Raw genomic sequence first — 12267 nt, 5'->3', positions numbered from 1 at the left:
AGAAATAGTGGGATAATTGTCTAGAGAGTAAATTATATACAGGACGCTGTCCGAAACCGAAAAAGAATTGCCTGTAGTATACCTCTAAGGTTAAAAGTATATTAATATAATAAAAATGGAGGAATTTGCATCATTTCAGCAGAAATAGTGTGTCCAGGAAATGCAAAAATAGTATGCAAGAGAAGGCATTTGTACAACAAGTACATTGCACAAAATAGAAACCTGAACTACAGCGCGTGCATCAACGCCAATATCCAATCCAATATATCAGCGATATTATTCATTTGTTTGCAAAATAGTGTGCTGAGTAGGGATGTAACGATATCTATATCTCACGGTTTGGTTTTATCCTGGTATTAATCTCACGGTACGATAATCATGGCGATATCGTGGAAAAGCTCATGGTAATACAGTAAGAGTCACGGTATTGCAGAAGGGTTCATGGTACAGGTGGGGCAAAGAAAACAGAGGAACTGAAAAACCTCTTTTTTGTCTTGCTGTCCGAATCCTTCTTAATAGGCTTTAGTAGTTTCTATGTGTTTTCCCACCAGCATTTGTGAATACGACATCTTCAAATCATATATTAACGTGCACTTCTAGCTCCCGTCCATACGATGTTTACATTTGTATAGAGTACACCCAAAACGCTATTATTACTGCAGCAATAATCATGCTATGCTCACAATAACAATTGAAAAATTGCTTGTTCAATAGTTAAACAGTATTTATTGTGATATGGTATTTATAACATTAGAAATTGGATACTGCCTAGTAACAGTGATTTATTTGCATGAGTCCAAAAATTCAAGTCAAGTCAGAAAGGGAAACTCTTAAAGGCTACACAGGGTTAGAAACAGCCAAGTAACAATAAATAAAATAATCATGGGACTCCTACTTAGTTTATTTTCCTCCACTTAGAGGGGAGTATGTAAGATGATTTATATTTATATAAAGTGATATGTAGTGGATGTATTTTATTCTTTCATTTTTGGGACTAATGGAATGTTTGGCGGAGGGATATGTTGTAACAGGAGTCAGAATCGTTATTCCCTCTCCGTGCGATGCTCTTCCAACCATGACTTTCGACTTGACATAAACACTAGAACACCACTAAAGAGTGATACTGTTACAATATGCAGTAATTCAGCCGAGCCTCTCTTTGAGGAGCCAGGACACTGGCTTCGTGAAGCGGAGGTCCACAGCAGCCAATCCCAGCCTGTGGGTCTGCGTTTGCTGGGACAGAGGCCAGGCTGCGAACAATAAGGCGCCTCTTGCCTCTCGACTGAAGCGACGCTCTGACAGGCGTAGTACGTCGTTGCAAGTTGCAATGCCCCCACATCCCTTCCAACGCAGCCTTTCGGTCACGCACTTTTAATTTCACGACATTCCTAGGGCTGAGTTTGAATTTTGACTTTTGTGATCTGATTCACCTGACTTAACAGACGTTTTCTTTACTATGGTTTAAAACGGAATCGGTAAAGACTAATTAATCCATAGACAAAGATATTTTTTGACGATGGCAAGTTGAAATTTCATATACATTGATTCAGGCTGAAACTACTTCCGCCATTACAAGATTGATGGAATGAGTATGTGCAAATACTGAGTAAACCAGGCCCTAAGTTCATTAGGTGTTGTAATACTTTTGTGCGTATCATGTAGAAGGGGTGCGGGGGAGGCGGACGGGGTGGGATACTTACAGGGTTTTGTGCATATCGTGCTAACAAATGAGTGTATGAGTTGATGAAGAGCTGCTCGATGAGCAGTGATTATTAGCAGCCGATCGGAAGTTAAAAGTCTACAGCTGCTGGTGAATACACACCAGCTAATTAGACAGATAAACTTCCGGTAGCACACAAGGACACATGCACCGAAAAGAGCTCTTTAAAGCAGTGGGGAAATAAAAAGGTATATTAAGGCTAAGAACAACTTCGAATAAAGCCTAATGCTGCAGCTAATTAAAACACCAGGGTGAGGGTCTCAGGGGTCCGTCTCAAACCCCTTTTTTCTTATGAGGAAAAAATGCATGAGGCATTTGTTGTGAGAAGAAGCGGTGGAAATGAGAAGCAGAGCAGACAAATCCCAGGGAGCTGTCACTCTTCATTAGCCACCAGCGGCAGCTTTAACTGGTCAGCGCAACAGAGGGAGAGTCGCATCCATCAGCTTACAAGCGCTAGCTTGCTACTGATTTCACCCTGTCGACACCACGGCTCCTTCCACTGTGTCTCCCTGCACACCCCCACGTCCTGGGGAAACAGAATGCCCGCTCACAAAAGCGAGCTTGTTATTTGGCTTAGGTTATGCAGCAGCGCCTGCAGTAACAAAGGTGTGCAAGCAGAAACTGTGTGACAGTGTCACCTGACAACTTTACTGTTAGTTTGTGGTGATAGAAATGCCAAACATCCAAGCTAATTCGGCATGCTGTCCACATCTGTTTGTGGTTCCATCGGTCATTTGTTACATAAAACTATTTGGTTTCTTCGCTTAATGTTTTTCAGTTAGAGGACTTAATCTCCCTTGTAATGTCTTTCTCCGCTTGACTAGTGTTGACTACTGTGCACAACATAATTAAGTTAGCCTGCGCCTGCATTCACTAACTTGGAATGTTTAATGCTCTTGAAAAAAGATGGTTTGATCGACCATTAACATGCAGACAATAGACTGTTGAGTGTCTGCCATATTCTGCATGGCCTCAGAAGCCCCTGGCACCCAAGCACTAGAGCTCAGGGGCAATGGCAGCCTGAGAATGAAGAGCAGCCCAGTCTTTGGGGAACTCGGGATGCATACTGACGAGCAGTCTCATACAAATTGACTAAAGCCTCAGGGTTTTTATTTAATTCCTGACAGTTCGCCCATTTTTTTTCCCTCACTTGACTGATCCTCAGTCTTTCAAATGTTGAAGAAGATGATGAATCCTGGAATGACACAAACTCACAAAACTCTACTTTTGCCACAGTGCAAATTTGGCCTATGAGACGATTCCTCTTTTTCAACAGGCATTGTTTTAGGATATGTTTTCTTGAGCCATTACAATGCATCATGAGTAATTTGGCTTTGTTTCTACTTGTAGTCCACATACTTGTAGGAACATAGTGAAATTCATTGTAATAACTGATAATGACTGTGATTGGTGAAGTGGATGGGACACCAGCGCACCTGTTTTATCAGTTAATCTTTCAGACGTGCTCTTTGATGTGTTTATGATTGTACACATAACAGACCAGGTGTTTTTTTTTTTTTTTTTTCAGGCTTTGCCAGCAGGCAGACTGACAGTTTAAAAGTAGATTAAACACAAATCTGTGACTGGGTTAACACACGACATGTTTTTTTTTTGTGTGTGTGCGGGTGATAGCTCATTTGGTAAATTGATCCATCAGCATGGGAATATTGCTTCATTCTACAGAACTGGAAAGTAGGACATTTACAATCTCCAACAAAAGTGCAATGAAACGGCACTTGAAATGTCTACTTGCAAATTAGGGACAACTTCATGTACCTGAACTCCATGCTCACAAAAAGACTGTACTCTACAGGTGCAAGCTATTTGTATTTAATTGTTATACTAGCTAACATATCACCACTAAGCACAACTTATCGTTATGTCCTTTATGTTATTCCTTAAAGTTTATTTTAAAAATCCATCCTGGTTGTCGAAAAAGTGCCTCATTGTTAGGTTTGCTGATAAAATTATTTGTTGAATAAAAAACAAATACTAACTTTTCACAGCCATTTATCATGTTTTATTTTTTGATTTTTTTTTAAAATTACATTTGACTGGAGGGCTTTAAGGTTGAACCTCGTATACTCCAAGTGAGATACTCCTGACTTTTCTACAGCCTGTAATGGAGCATTAATGCCTGAATGATGTCCAGTGATAGGGTGCTGTTTGTGAATTTGTATTGGTTAGACTGCCTGAGTAGCATGTTTGGCATCACGTCTGCCAGAGTGGGGGCGATGCTTAGTCTGTCTGTGTTTTCCTTTTAATGTGTTTTTCCAACAATTGAAATGTTTGTGCTCACAAACGAGAGGGAACAAAACTTGCTTTCTTCATTTCTATGCAGAGTTTCAACCAAAGTTTTTCAATCACATGACAAATGCCAATTATTATGCCAACTTTTTGCAATAAAAACATTCCATCACTTTCTTCAACACTTTTGGGAGTTGGGATTGTGATGCACACAGCAGAAATCCATGAACACAATGTAACAGTCTCAACTAGCTCTCATTTGCAAAGTCCACACATAAATTCTTTCAGAGCGTGAAGCAGCAAGAGCGGAATCAAGCAAAGGAAAGAGAAAAGCTCCAGCGATGACGGTGTTTATACCTGTGATGGTGTCTGCAAAGACAGGGTCTAAGAAGAGGCCCCTGTACACCCCGTACAGATTGGCCCTGTACCAGGTGGTGGGCGTGAGGCCAGAGATGACAATGCTGCGAGCATCGGCAGGCACAGTGTGATTTTGCCACTCAGCGCCCGTCTCTGCATTAGTAACCTCGATCAGAAATGCTTCAAAGGCCCCCTCCACTGCAGACCAGGATAGGAGGAAGCTGTCCCATGACACATCGCTGATAGTGACATTAGTCACCATGGGCTTCTCCTCAACTGGTTGATGAAAAACAAACCAACATGGAGTTACAGGATGATGGCACGCAAATTATGAACAGGTTTGACCAGTGACGTTGTTTAGCCCCCACGTTTTTGAATATGAAACTTTTGAAGGCCCCCCAACCCTCTTGCCCCTCAACTGGATGAGGAATTCTGCGCCCTCCTATCCGAATAAGGCAGAACATGTGCTTAATTTGTCCAAGCACAGTGTATGCTCAATTGTACAACCAACCTTTAAACTAAGCTTGTTCACTGATTAGTGTTAACAAAAACAAACAAACAAACAAACAAACAAAAAAAACGTCCCCATTTAAATCAAATCTTCCCCAAGCAAATATCAATGCACTATAACAGTTATTCTCAAAGTCTGTTATGCGTACCACTAATGGTACATGGCCTCCCTCTAGTGGTATGTGAAAGAATTACTGAATTACAATGTACATTTTAAACATGAAATACATCCATCCATCCATTTTCTGAGCCGCTTATCCTCACAAGCGTCGCGGGCGTGCTGGAGCCTATCCCAGCTGTCATCGGGCAGGAGGCGGGGTACACCCTGAACTGGTTGCCAGCCAATCGCAGGGCACATACAAACAAACAACCATTCGCACTCACAGTCATGCCTATGAGCAATTTAGAGTCTCCAATTAATGCATGTTTTTGGGATGTGGGAGGAAACCGGAGTGCCCGGAGAAAACCCACGCAGGCACGGGGAGAACATGCAAACTCCACACAGGCGGGGACGGGGATTGAACCCCGGTCCTCAGAACTGTGAGCCTGACGCTCTAGCCAGTCGTCCACCGTGCCGCCCATGAAATACAATCAAACATATTACAATTGAGCTTGGAGCTATTAGCCATTACCTTTTTTTTAAAAAAAATAAACTGTAAGTAACTTTGTGTACACACTGATTGGGATCTTTTAGCCTTAGCTTTCTACCCAGTTACTGCAGATTCATTCATGTCACTTTTCTAGCTCCCCTGTAATAGCCATGCACCCCACTATGTGGTCTAACTCACACTTTGGGAAACTCTGGGTTTAGAACAATATGTCTTTCAAGGTTGGTCTGGTGGTGCTGAAAATTTGGACTGGATCCTTGGTAGGAATATTTTGATAAAAATCCAGCTAATATTGGTCTAACCTTCGGCATACAACCAAAGCATTCAGAAATGCTGATTACAAGTCACATTCAACATCCAAGCAAACATGAGTGGGGTTTTGTGAGACAGTTGATGACAGGAGCAGAAAATGGGTGTTGACACTAATGGTATCACATTTGTATTTCAGTTATTTCATTTTGCCGTCTCAGAGGAAAATGTAGCTTTCCCTTGGCCGGGGTGGAAAGATTTCTCTATTTTCACGACAAAAGATGAGAGTGAACAAAGCATCTCATTATTTGATGGCTGCCTATAGCCATCCCCTCCATATTACCATATGAGAGAGAAGACTTGAAGATTGAAAGCAGCAGGCAGACATGCAATGCAGCTTGTGTGCATTAATGACCAAAAATGAGCCATTAACATTTGAAGGTACAGCGTAGCCCCGCCAGGATGGTAGAAAGTACGCTGTCCACTTCAAACCTATATGCGGAAGCCATGCGGCGTAATGTGCAGCCGCCCGTAATTGGAGTCCATTGTGCCCGCGAGCATTCAGAGAATAGATTAGAATAAGATCGAGGGTGCAGATAAACATTGCAACTCCCATTATCTTCTCAACACTGGCAAGCTTATGGAGAGCAGATGTGACGGAAGACAGCGTGAGTGACATGTGATGAATGCCTCTGTTGGAATCAGATGACCACTGCTGAATAATTACTGTATGTTATGCCATGCCTTTTCATTACAATCAACTCGATACAATTTTACAAAACAAGCCTTTTAATTACTTAAAGGGGACATATTACGGAGAAGTGACTTTTTAATTGCTTGCGTACATGGGTCATTTTCATATACAGTAATTTGATCAATAACGGTAAAGACATGGTCCGTTTTGTTTGGAAAATCAATACATTTTACTGATAGGAATATTTGAATTATTGACAGTTGTTATCCATCAAAAGGTCACAATTGTTTCTAAGAAGAAAAATATTCTGAAGATTTGTCAAACTTTTAATGCCAAAATGTCTTTACTGTTGTCTGAAATGATGTTTTCTGAACATGCTAATTACATTTTTAGATGAATAGTATTTTTCTCCTATTGCTTAATATGCCTTTTCCATGAAACTAATGCAAATGCAGCTTCCTTTCCTTTCCTTCCTTCCTTCCCTTTTTTTTGGTTCTTTTACAAACAGTCCTTCTTCGTCACTCAAGCTGTCTTTTAATGCCACTGCTAATAGCCTCATTATGTTGTTGCAACAGAGCAGAGGGATCTGTGGGCTGCAGTGCCAGGACAAGGCAGCCATTTTGCATTCACACAGTAGCAGACAACAAAATAAATTACGTTAAATCCGATATGTATAAATATTTATCAATTTGTGAAAGTGTCGGAACTATTGTTCTGTCTTATACATTATTACAAATGCATAAAGAGTGTAATGGGTTTAATGAGTAGTTAGGGTCATTCATGCACTTGCTGCCGAGGAGTTTGAAGGTCAACACGTAAATTGTGCAAATCAGAGAATTTTTAATGAAGCTGCTAATGTATTTACTTTTATGCACTTTTGTCTTTACCGTTATGAAAAGTGTGTATTTTAATGGGGCACCACCATTTCCTCTTTACTATGAATGCCTAAAGCTAATCATCAATAACTTTTTGATGATAGGACTCAAAGCATGGCTGTTTCTGCGTGGAGACATTTACCCATCTAAAATCAAGGCGGCATAAAATAAAATAGTAAAATTTGATTTATTCATTTATTTATTTCTTTACAGTCATTAAATAAAAATGACCCACACAGAGTTGAGTCTCTGCATTGAGTTTTTTATTTTTTATTATTTTTTTTTAATGCATTTTTTACTGTTAGCTAACAGTGTTAGCTTCTGACAAGTGGCACATTTGATTGTTTGGTAAAGTTGAGTTTGACGTGTTGGCTGCATGCGCCACAGACTTGGATCATGGATAACGTTAATCTCTGATCTGTCGTGCATTTTCACAGCATACAGTGTACCTAGAGCAATATGGCGGCATCATACCATGAAGACACATTGCAGGCCACCAAGGAATTCAACAAAGAAGAGGAATGTAAAACATCAAACAGGTCAACAATGCTGCAACAGAGGGTGCATTAAAGTACACGTGGAAAATTGACAATGGCAAAAAATTATACTGTATACCATGCTGAATTAAACCTAACTCTATTGTTCATGCCTGGTGGTGGGGCTCAAAGGCGAGCGCCTGGTGGCCGGGCCTGCACCCATGGGGCACAGCCCGTAAGGGTAACGTGGGTCCCCCTTCCCATGGGCTTACCACCTGTGGGAAGGGCCATAGGGGTCGGGTGCAGTCTGAGCTGGGCGGTGGCCGAAGGCGGGGACCTTGGAGATACGAACCCCGGCTACAGAAGCTGGCTCTAGGGACGTGGAATGTCACCTCTCTGGCAGGGAAGGAGCCCGAGTTGGTGTGTGAGGTCGAGACGTTCCGACTAGATATAGTCGGACTCGCCTCCACACACAGCTTGGGCTCTGTGACCAGTCCTCTCGAGAGGGGTTGGACTCTCTTCCACTCTGGAGTTGCCCACGGTGAGAGGCGCCGAGCAGGTGTGGGTAGACTTATTGCCCCCCGGCTCGGCGCCTGTACGTTGGGGTTCATCCCGGTGGACGAGAGGGTAGCCTCCCTCCGCCTTCGGGTGGGGGGACGGGTCCTGACTGTTGTTTGTGCCTATGCACCAAACAGCAGTTCAGAGTACCCACCCTTTTTGGAGTCCTTGGAGGGGGTGCTGGAGAGCGCTCCCGCTGGGGACTCCATTGTTCTGTTGGGGTTTTCAATGCTCACGTGGGCAATGACAGTGAGACCTGGAAGGGCGTGATTGGGAGGAACGGCCCCCCCGATCAGAACCCGAGCGGTGTTCTGTTATTGGACTTCTATGGCCCATTTCGTTGCTTTGCCGAAGCTGTTCAAGCATAAGGGTGTCCACACGTGCACTTGGCACCAGGACACCCTAGGTCGCAGTTCGATGATCGACTTTGTGGTCGTGTCATCGGACTTGCGGCCGCATGTCTTGGACACTCGGGTGAAGAGAGGGGCGGAGCTGTCAACTGATCACCACCTGGTGGTGAGTTGGCTCCGATGGTGGGGGAAGATGCCGGTCCGACGTGGCAGGCCCAAACATATTGTGAGGGTCTGCTGGGAACATCTGGCAGAATCCCCTGTCAGAAGGAGTTTCAACTCCCACCTCCGACAGAACTCATATTCCGGGGGAGGCGGGGGACATCGAGTCCGAATGGACCATGTTCCACGCCTCCATTGCTGAGGCAGCCGACCGGAGCTGTGGCCGTAAGGTGGTCGATGCCTGTCGTGGCAGCAATCCCCGAACCCGTTGGTGGACACCAACGGTGAGGGATGCCGTCAAGCTGAAGAAGGAGTCCTATTGGGCCTTTTTGGCCTGTGGGACTCCTGAGGCACCTGATGGGTACCGGCTGGCCAAGCGGAATGCAGCTCTGGTGGTCGCTGAAGCAAAAACTCGGGTATGGGAGGAGTTCGGTGAGGCCATGGTGGAAGACTTCCGGACGGCTTCGAGGAAATTCTAGTCCACCATCCGACGTCTCAGGAGAGGAAAGCAGTGCACCACCAACACTGTGTATAGTGGGGATGGGGCGCTGCTGACCTTGACTCGGGACGTTGTGAGTCGGTGGGGAGAATACTTCGAAGACCTCCTCAATTCCACCGACACGCCTTCCCATGAGGAAGCAGAGTATGCGTTCTCTGAGGCGGGCTCTCCTATCTCTGGGTTTGAGGTCACCGAGGTAGTTAAAAAGCTCCTCGGTGGCAGGGCCCCGGGGGTGGATGAGATTTGCCCGGAGTTCCTAAAGGCTCTGGATGTTGTGGGGCTGTCCTGGTTGACACGCCTCTGCAACATCGCGTGGACATCGGGGACAGTGCCTCTGGATTGGCAGACTGGGGTGGTGGTCCCCCTTTTTAAGAAGGGGGACCGGAGGATGTGTTCCAACTACAGGGGGATCACACTGCTCAGTCTCCCTGGTAAGGTCTATTCAGGGGTGCTGGAGAGGAGAGTCCATCGAGAAGTCGAATCTCAGATTCAGGAGGAGCAGTGTGGTTTTCGTCCTGGCTGTGGAACAGTGGACCAGCTCTACACCCTCGGCAGGGTCCTCGAGGGTGCATGGGAGTTTGCCCAACCAGTCTACATGTGTTTTGTGGACTTGGAGAAGGAGTTCGACCGTGTCCCTCGGGGAGTCCTGTGGAGGGTGCTTCGGGATTATGGGGTACCGAACCCCCTGATAAGGGCTGTTCGGTCCCTGTACGACCGGAGTCAGAGTTTGGTCCGCATATCCGGCAGTAAATCGGACTCGTTCCCGGTGAGGGTTGGACTCCGCCAAGGCTGCCCTTTGTCGCCGATTCTGTTCATAACTTTTATGGACAGAATTTCTAGGCGCAGCCAAGGTGTAGAGGGGGTCTGGTTTGGTGGCCTCAGTATTGCATCTCTGCTTTTTGCTGATGATGTGGTTCTGCTGGCTTCATCAAGCCGTGAGCTCCAACTCTCACTGGAGCAGTTCGCAGCCGAGTGTGAAGCGGCTGGGATGAGAATCAGCACTTCCAAATCTGAGACCATGGTCCTCAGTCAGAAAAGGGTGGCATGCCCTTTCCAGGTCGGGGATGAGATCGTGCCCCAAGTGGAGGAGTTCAAATATCTTGGGGTCTTGTTCACGAGTGAGGGAAGAATGGAACGGGAGATTGACAGGCGGATCGGTGCAGCATCTGCAGTGATGCGGACTTTGTATCGGTCCGTTGTGGTAAAGAAGGAGCTAAGCCGAAAGGCGAAGCTCTCAATTTACCAGTCGATCTTCGTTCCTACCCTCACCTATTGTCACGAGCTGTGGGTCGTGACCAAAAGAACAAGATCCCAGATACAAGCGGCCGAAATGAGCCCGGACACTCGGCCGAAAAGAGCCCGGACACCCCCTTAGAGATAGGGTGAGAAGCTCGGTCATCCGGGAGGATCTCAGAGTAGAGTCGCTGCTCCTCCACATCGAGAGGAGCCAGATGAGGTGGGTGGGGCATCTGATTCGGATGCCTCCCGTACACCTCCCTGGTGAGGTGTTCCGGGCACGTCCCACCGGGAGGAGACCCCGGGGACCACCCAGGACACGCTGGAGAGACTACGTCCTTCGGCTGGCCTGGGAACGCCTCGGGATCCCCCTGGAAGAGCTGGATGAAGTGGCTGGGGAGAGGGAAGTCTGGGCGTCCCTGCTAAAGCTACTGCCCCCGCGACCCGACCTGGATAAGCGGTAGAAATTGGATGGATAGATATTTAAGATAAGTATTGTAAGTCCTTCCGTGAATCAGTCCTGATTTATGACCACCGCATTTTGGTATGACTAATTAACACACAGTGCATTGCGCGCTCAACACGACTGTAAAACTGTATTCTATAATGGTGTAAAAAAAAAAAAAAAAAAAAAAAGTAACAACAATCAAATACACTTTTTACTAAAGAAAATAACAAAAACAGTGTGGCAATAGTGAAATCGTGCATTTCTTTGCACTTTTATGGTACTGTACCATCACTGTGCATTGTATAATAAACAATCACCTCCCAATGACTTTGTTGTTTTTATTGAATAATGAGCATTTTGCGTGATCGGGACAATATTTTTGGCAAGATGAACTGCTCTTTTTATGACTCCCCAGCCATAACTTAGTACTTGGCGAGAAATATTGATGACTCAAAAGTAATACTGTCGTTTTAAAGAAGTAACTGTAGTCTGACAACTTACCCGGGAAAAGTAACACGTTTCTTTGCTCGTTACTCAAAATGGCGGCATTTTGGAGGATCACTGGATATATTTGTGTCTGGTGTTGCCCCTTAGTAGGTCACTTGAAATACCAAAATAATTTTTTTGTAATCCTCTCAATGACAATGAGGCAGTGAGTAGATCCCTGAAACATCCGTCCGAACCTCGTCTCACCTCCACCCCTCCTCATTTCTCCAATACCTCCTGTAAAATGAGTCCAATCTACGTTCATGTCTGGAGACGATAAAGGACGTAGATCAGCGCAAGCTGTGGATTAGAAGGCTGCTGATTTCAGACACAATGTTTTAACAGGAGTCCCAGCATGTGGCCTTTTATCTGACAGGCCCAGAGTTCATCGCGGTCAAATCGCACAAAACCAGAGGGGAGCAAGGCTCACGTCAACAATTACCACATGAATGAACATTGTTCAGTGCTCCCCCTCACCGACACTGCCATCACCCTTCCCATTATACATAGAGTGCAGTACCCCCCCCCCCCCCCCCCCAAAAAAATATATACAATGAACAGTTATTTGTAAGCTTTCCAAGGTAGAACTTTTTCTTCCTTTTCCCCAGTATTTTTATTTCTGTCCACAGACATCAGACCTCGTTGCGTATGTGGATAATGTACTCATGAAATGTCAGGTTTATTTTATTTGTCTTATTTTCAGGATGAGGAATAAAACTGAAAAGTGGCAAATGTATTCCCACATGCTACACTGTACATGAAGGCAAGTCGGGGGCATAGATAGAATGAGTT

At 45.0% G+C, this 12267-nt stretch overlaps 1 protein-coding gene across 3 annotated transcripts in view; it reads right to left on the bottom strand.

The window, feature by feature from the left end:
- The window catches only part of LOC133400424 (tenascin-like), a 133004-nt gene that overhangs the window by 10221 nt on the left and 110516 nt on the right, over positions 1 to 12267 (bottom strand). The window contains exon 10 of one of the 3 annotated variants that reach the window (XM_061673079.1): positions 4325 to 4600. The exons of the other annotated variants lie outside the window; for them this stretch is intronic. Coding sequence (XP_061529063.1) covers positions 4325 to 4600 — 276 coding nt within the window. The remainder of the gene's footprint in view (positions 1 to 4324; positions 4601 to 12267) is intronic. 3 annotated transcript variants of the gene reach the window in all.

The sequence above is a fragment of the Phycodurus eques genome, chromosome 3 (assembly GCF_024500275.1).
Source record: "Phycodurus eques isolate BA_2022a chromosome 3, UOR_Pequ_1.1, whole genome shotgun sequence".
Lineage (NCBI taxonomy): Eukaryota > Metazoa > Chordata > Actinopteri > Syngnathiformes > Syngnathidae > Phycodurus > Phycodurus eques.
The sequence above is the reverse complement of the archived record's forward strand: the minus strand, read 5'-3'. Positions and strand labels throughout refer to the sequence as shown.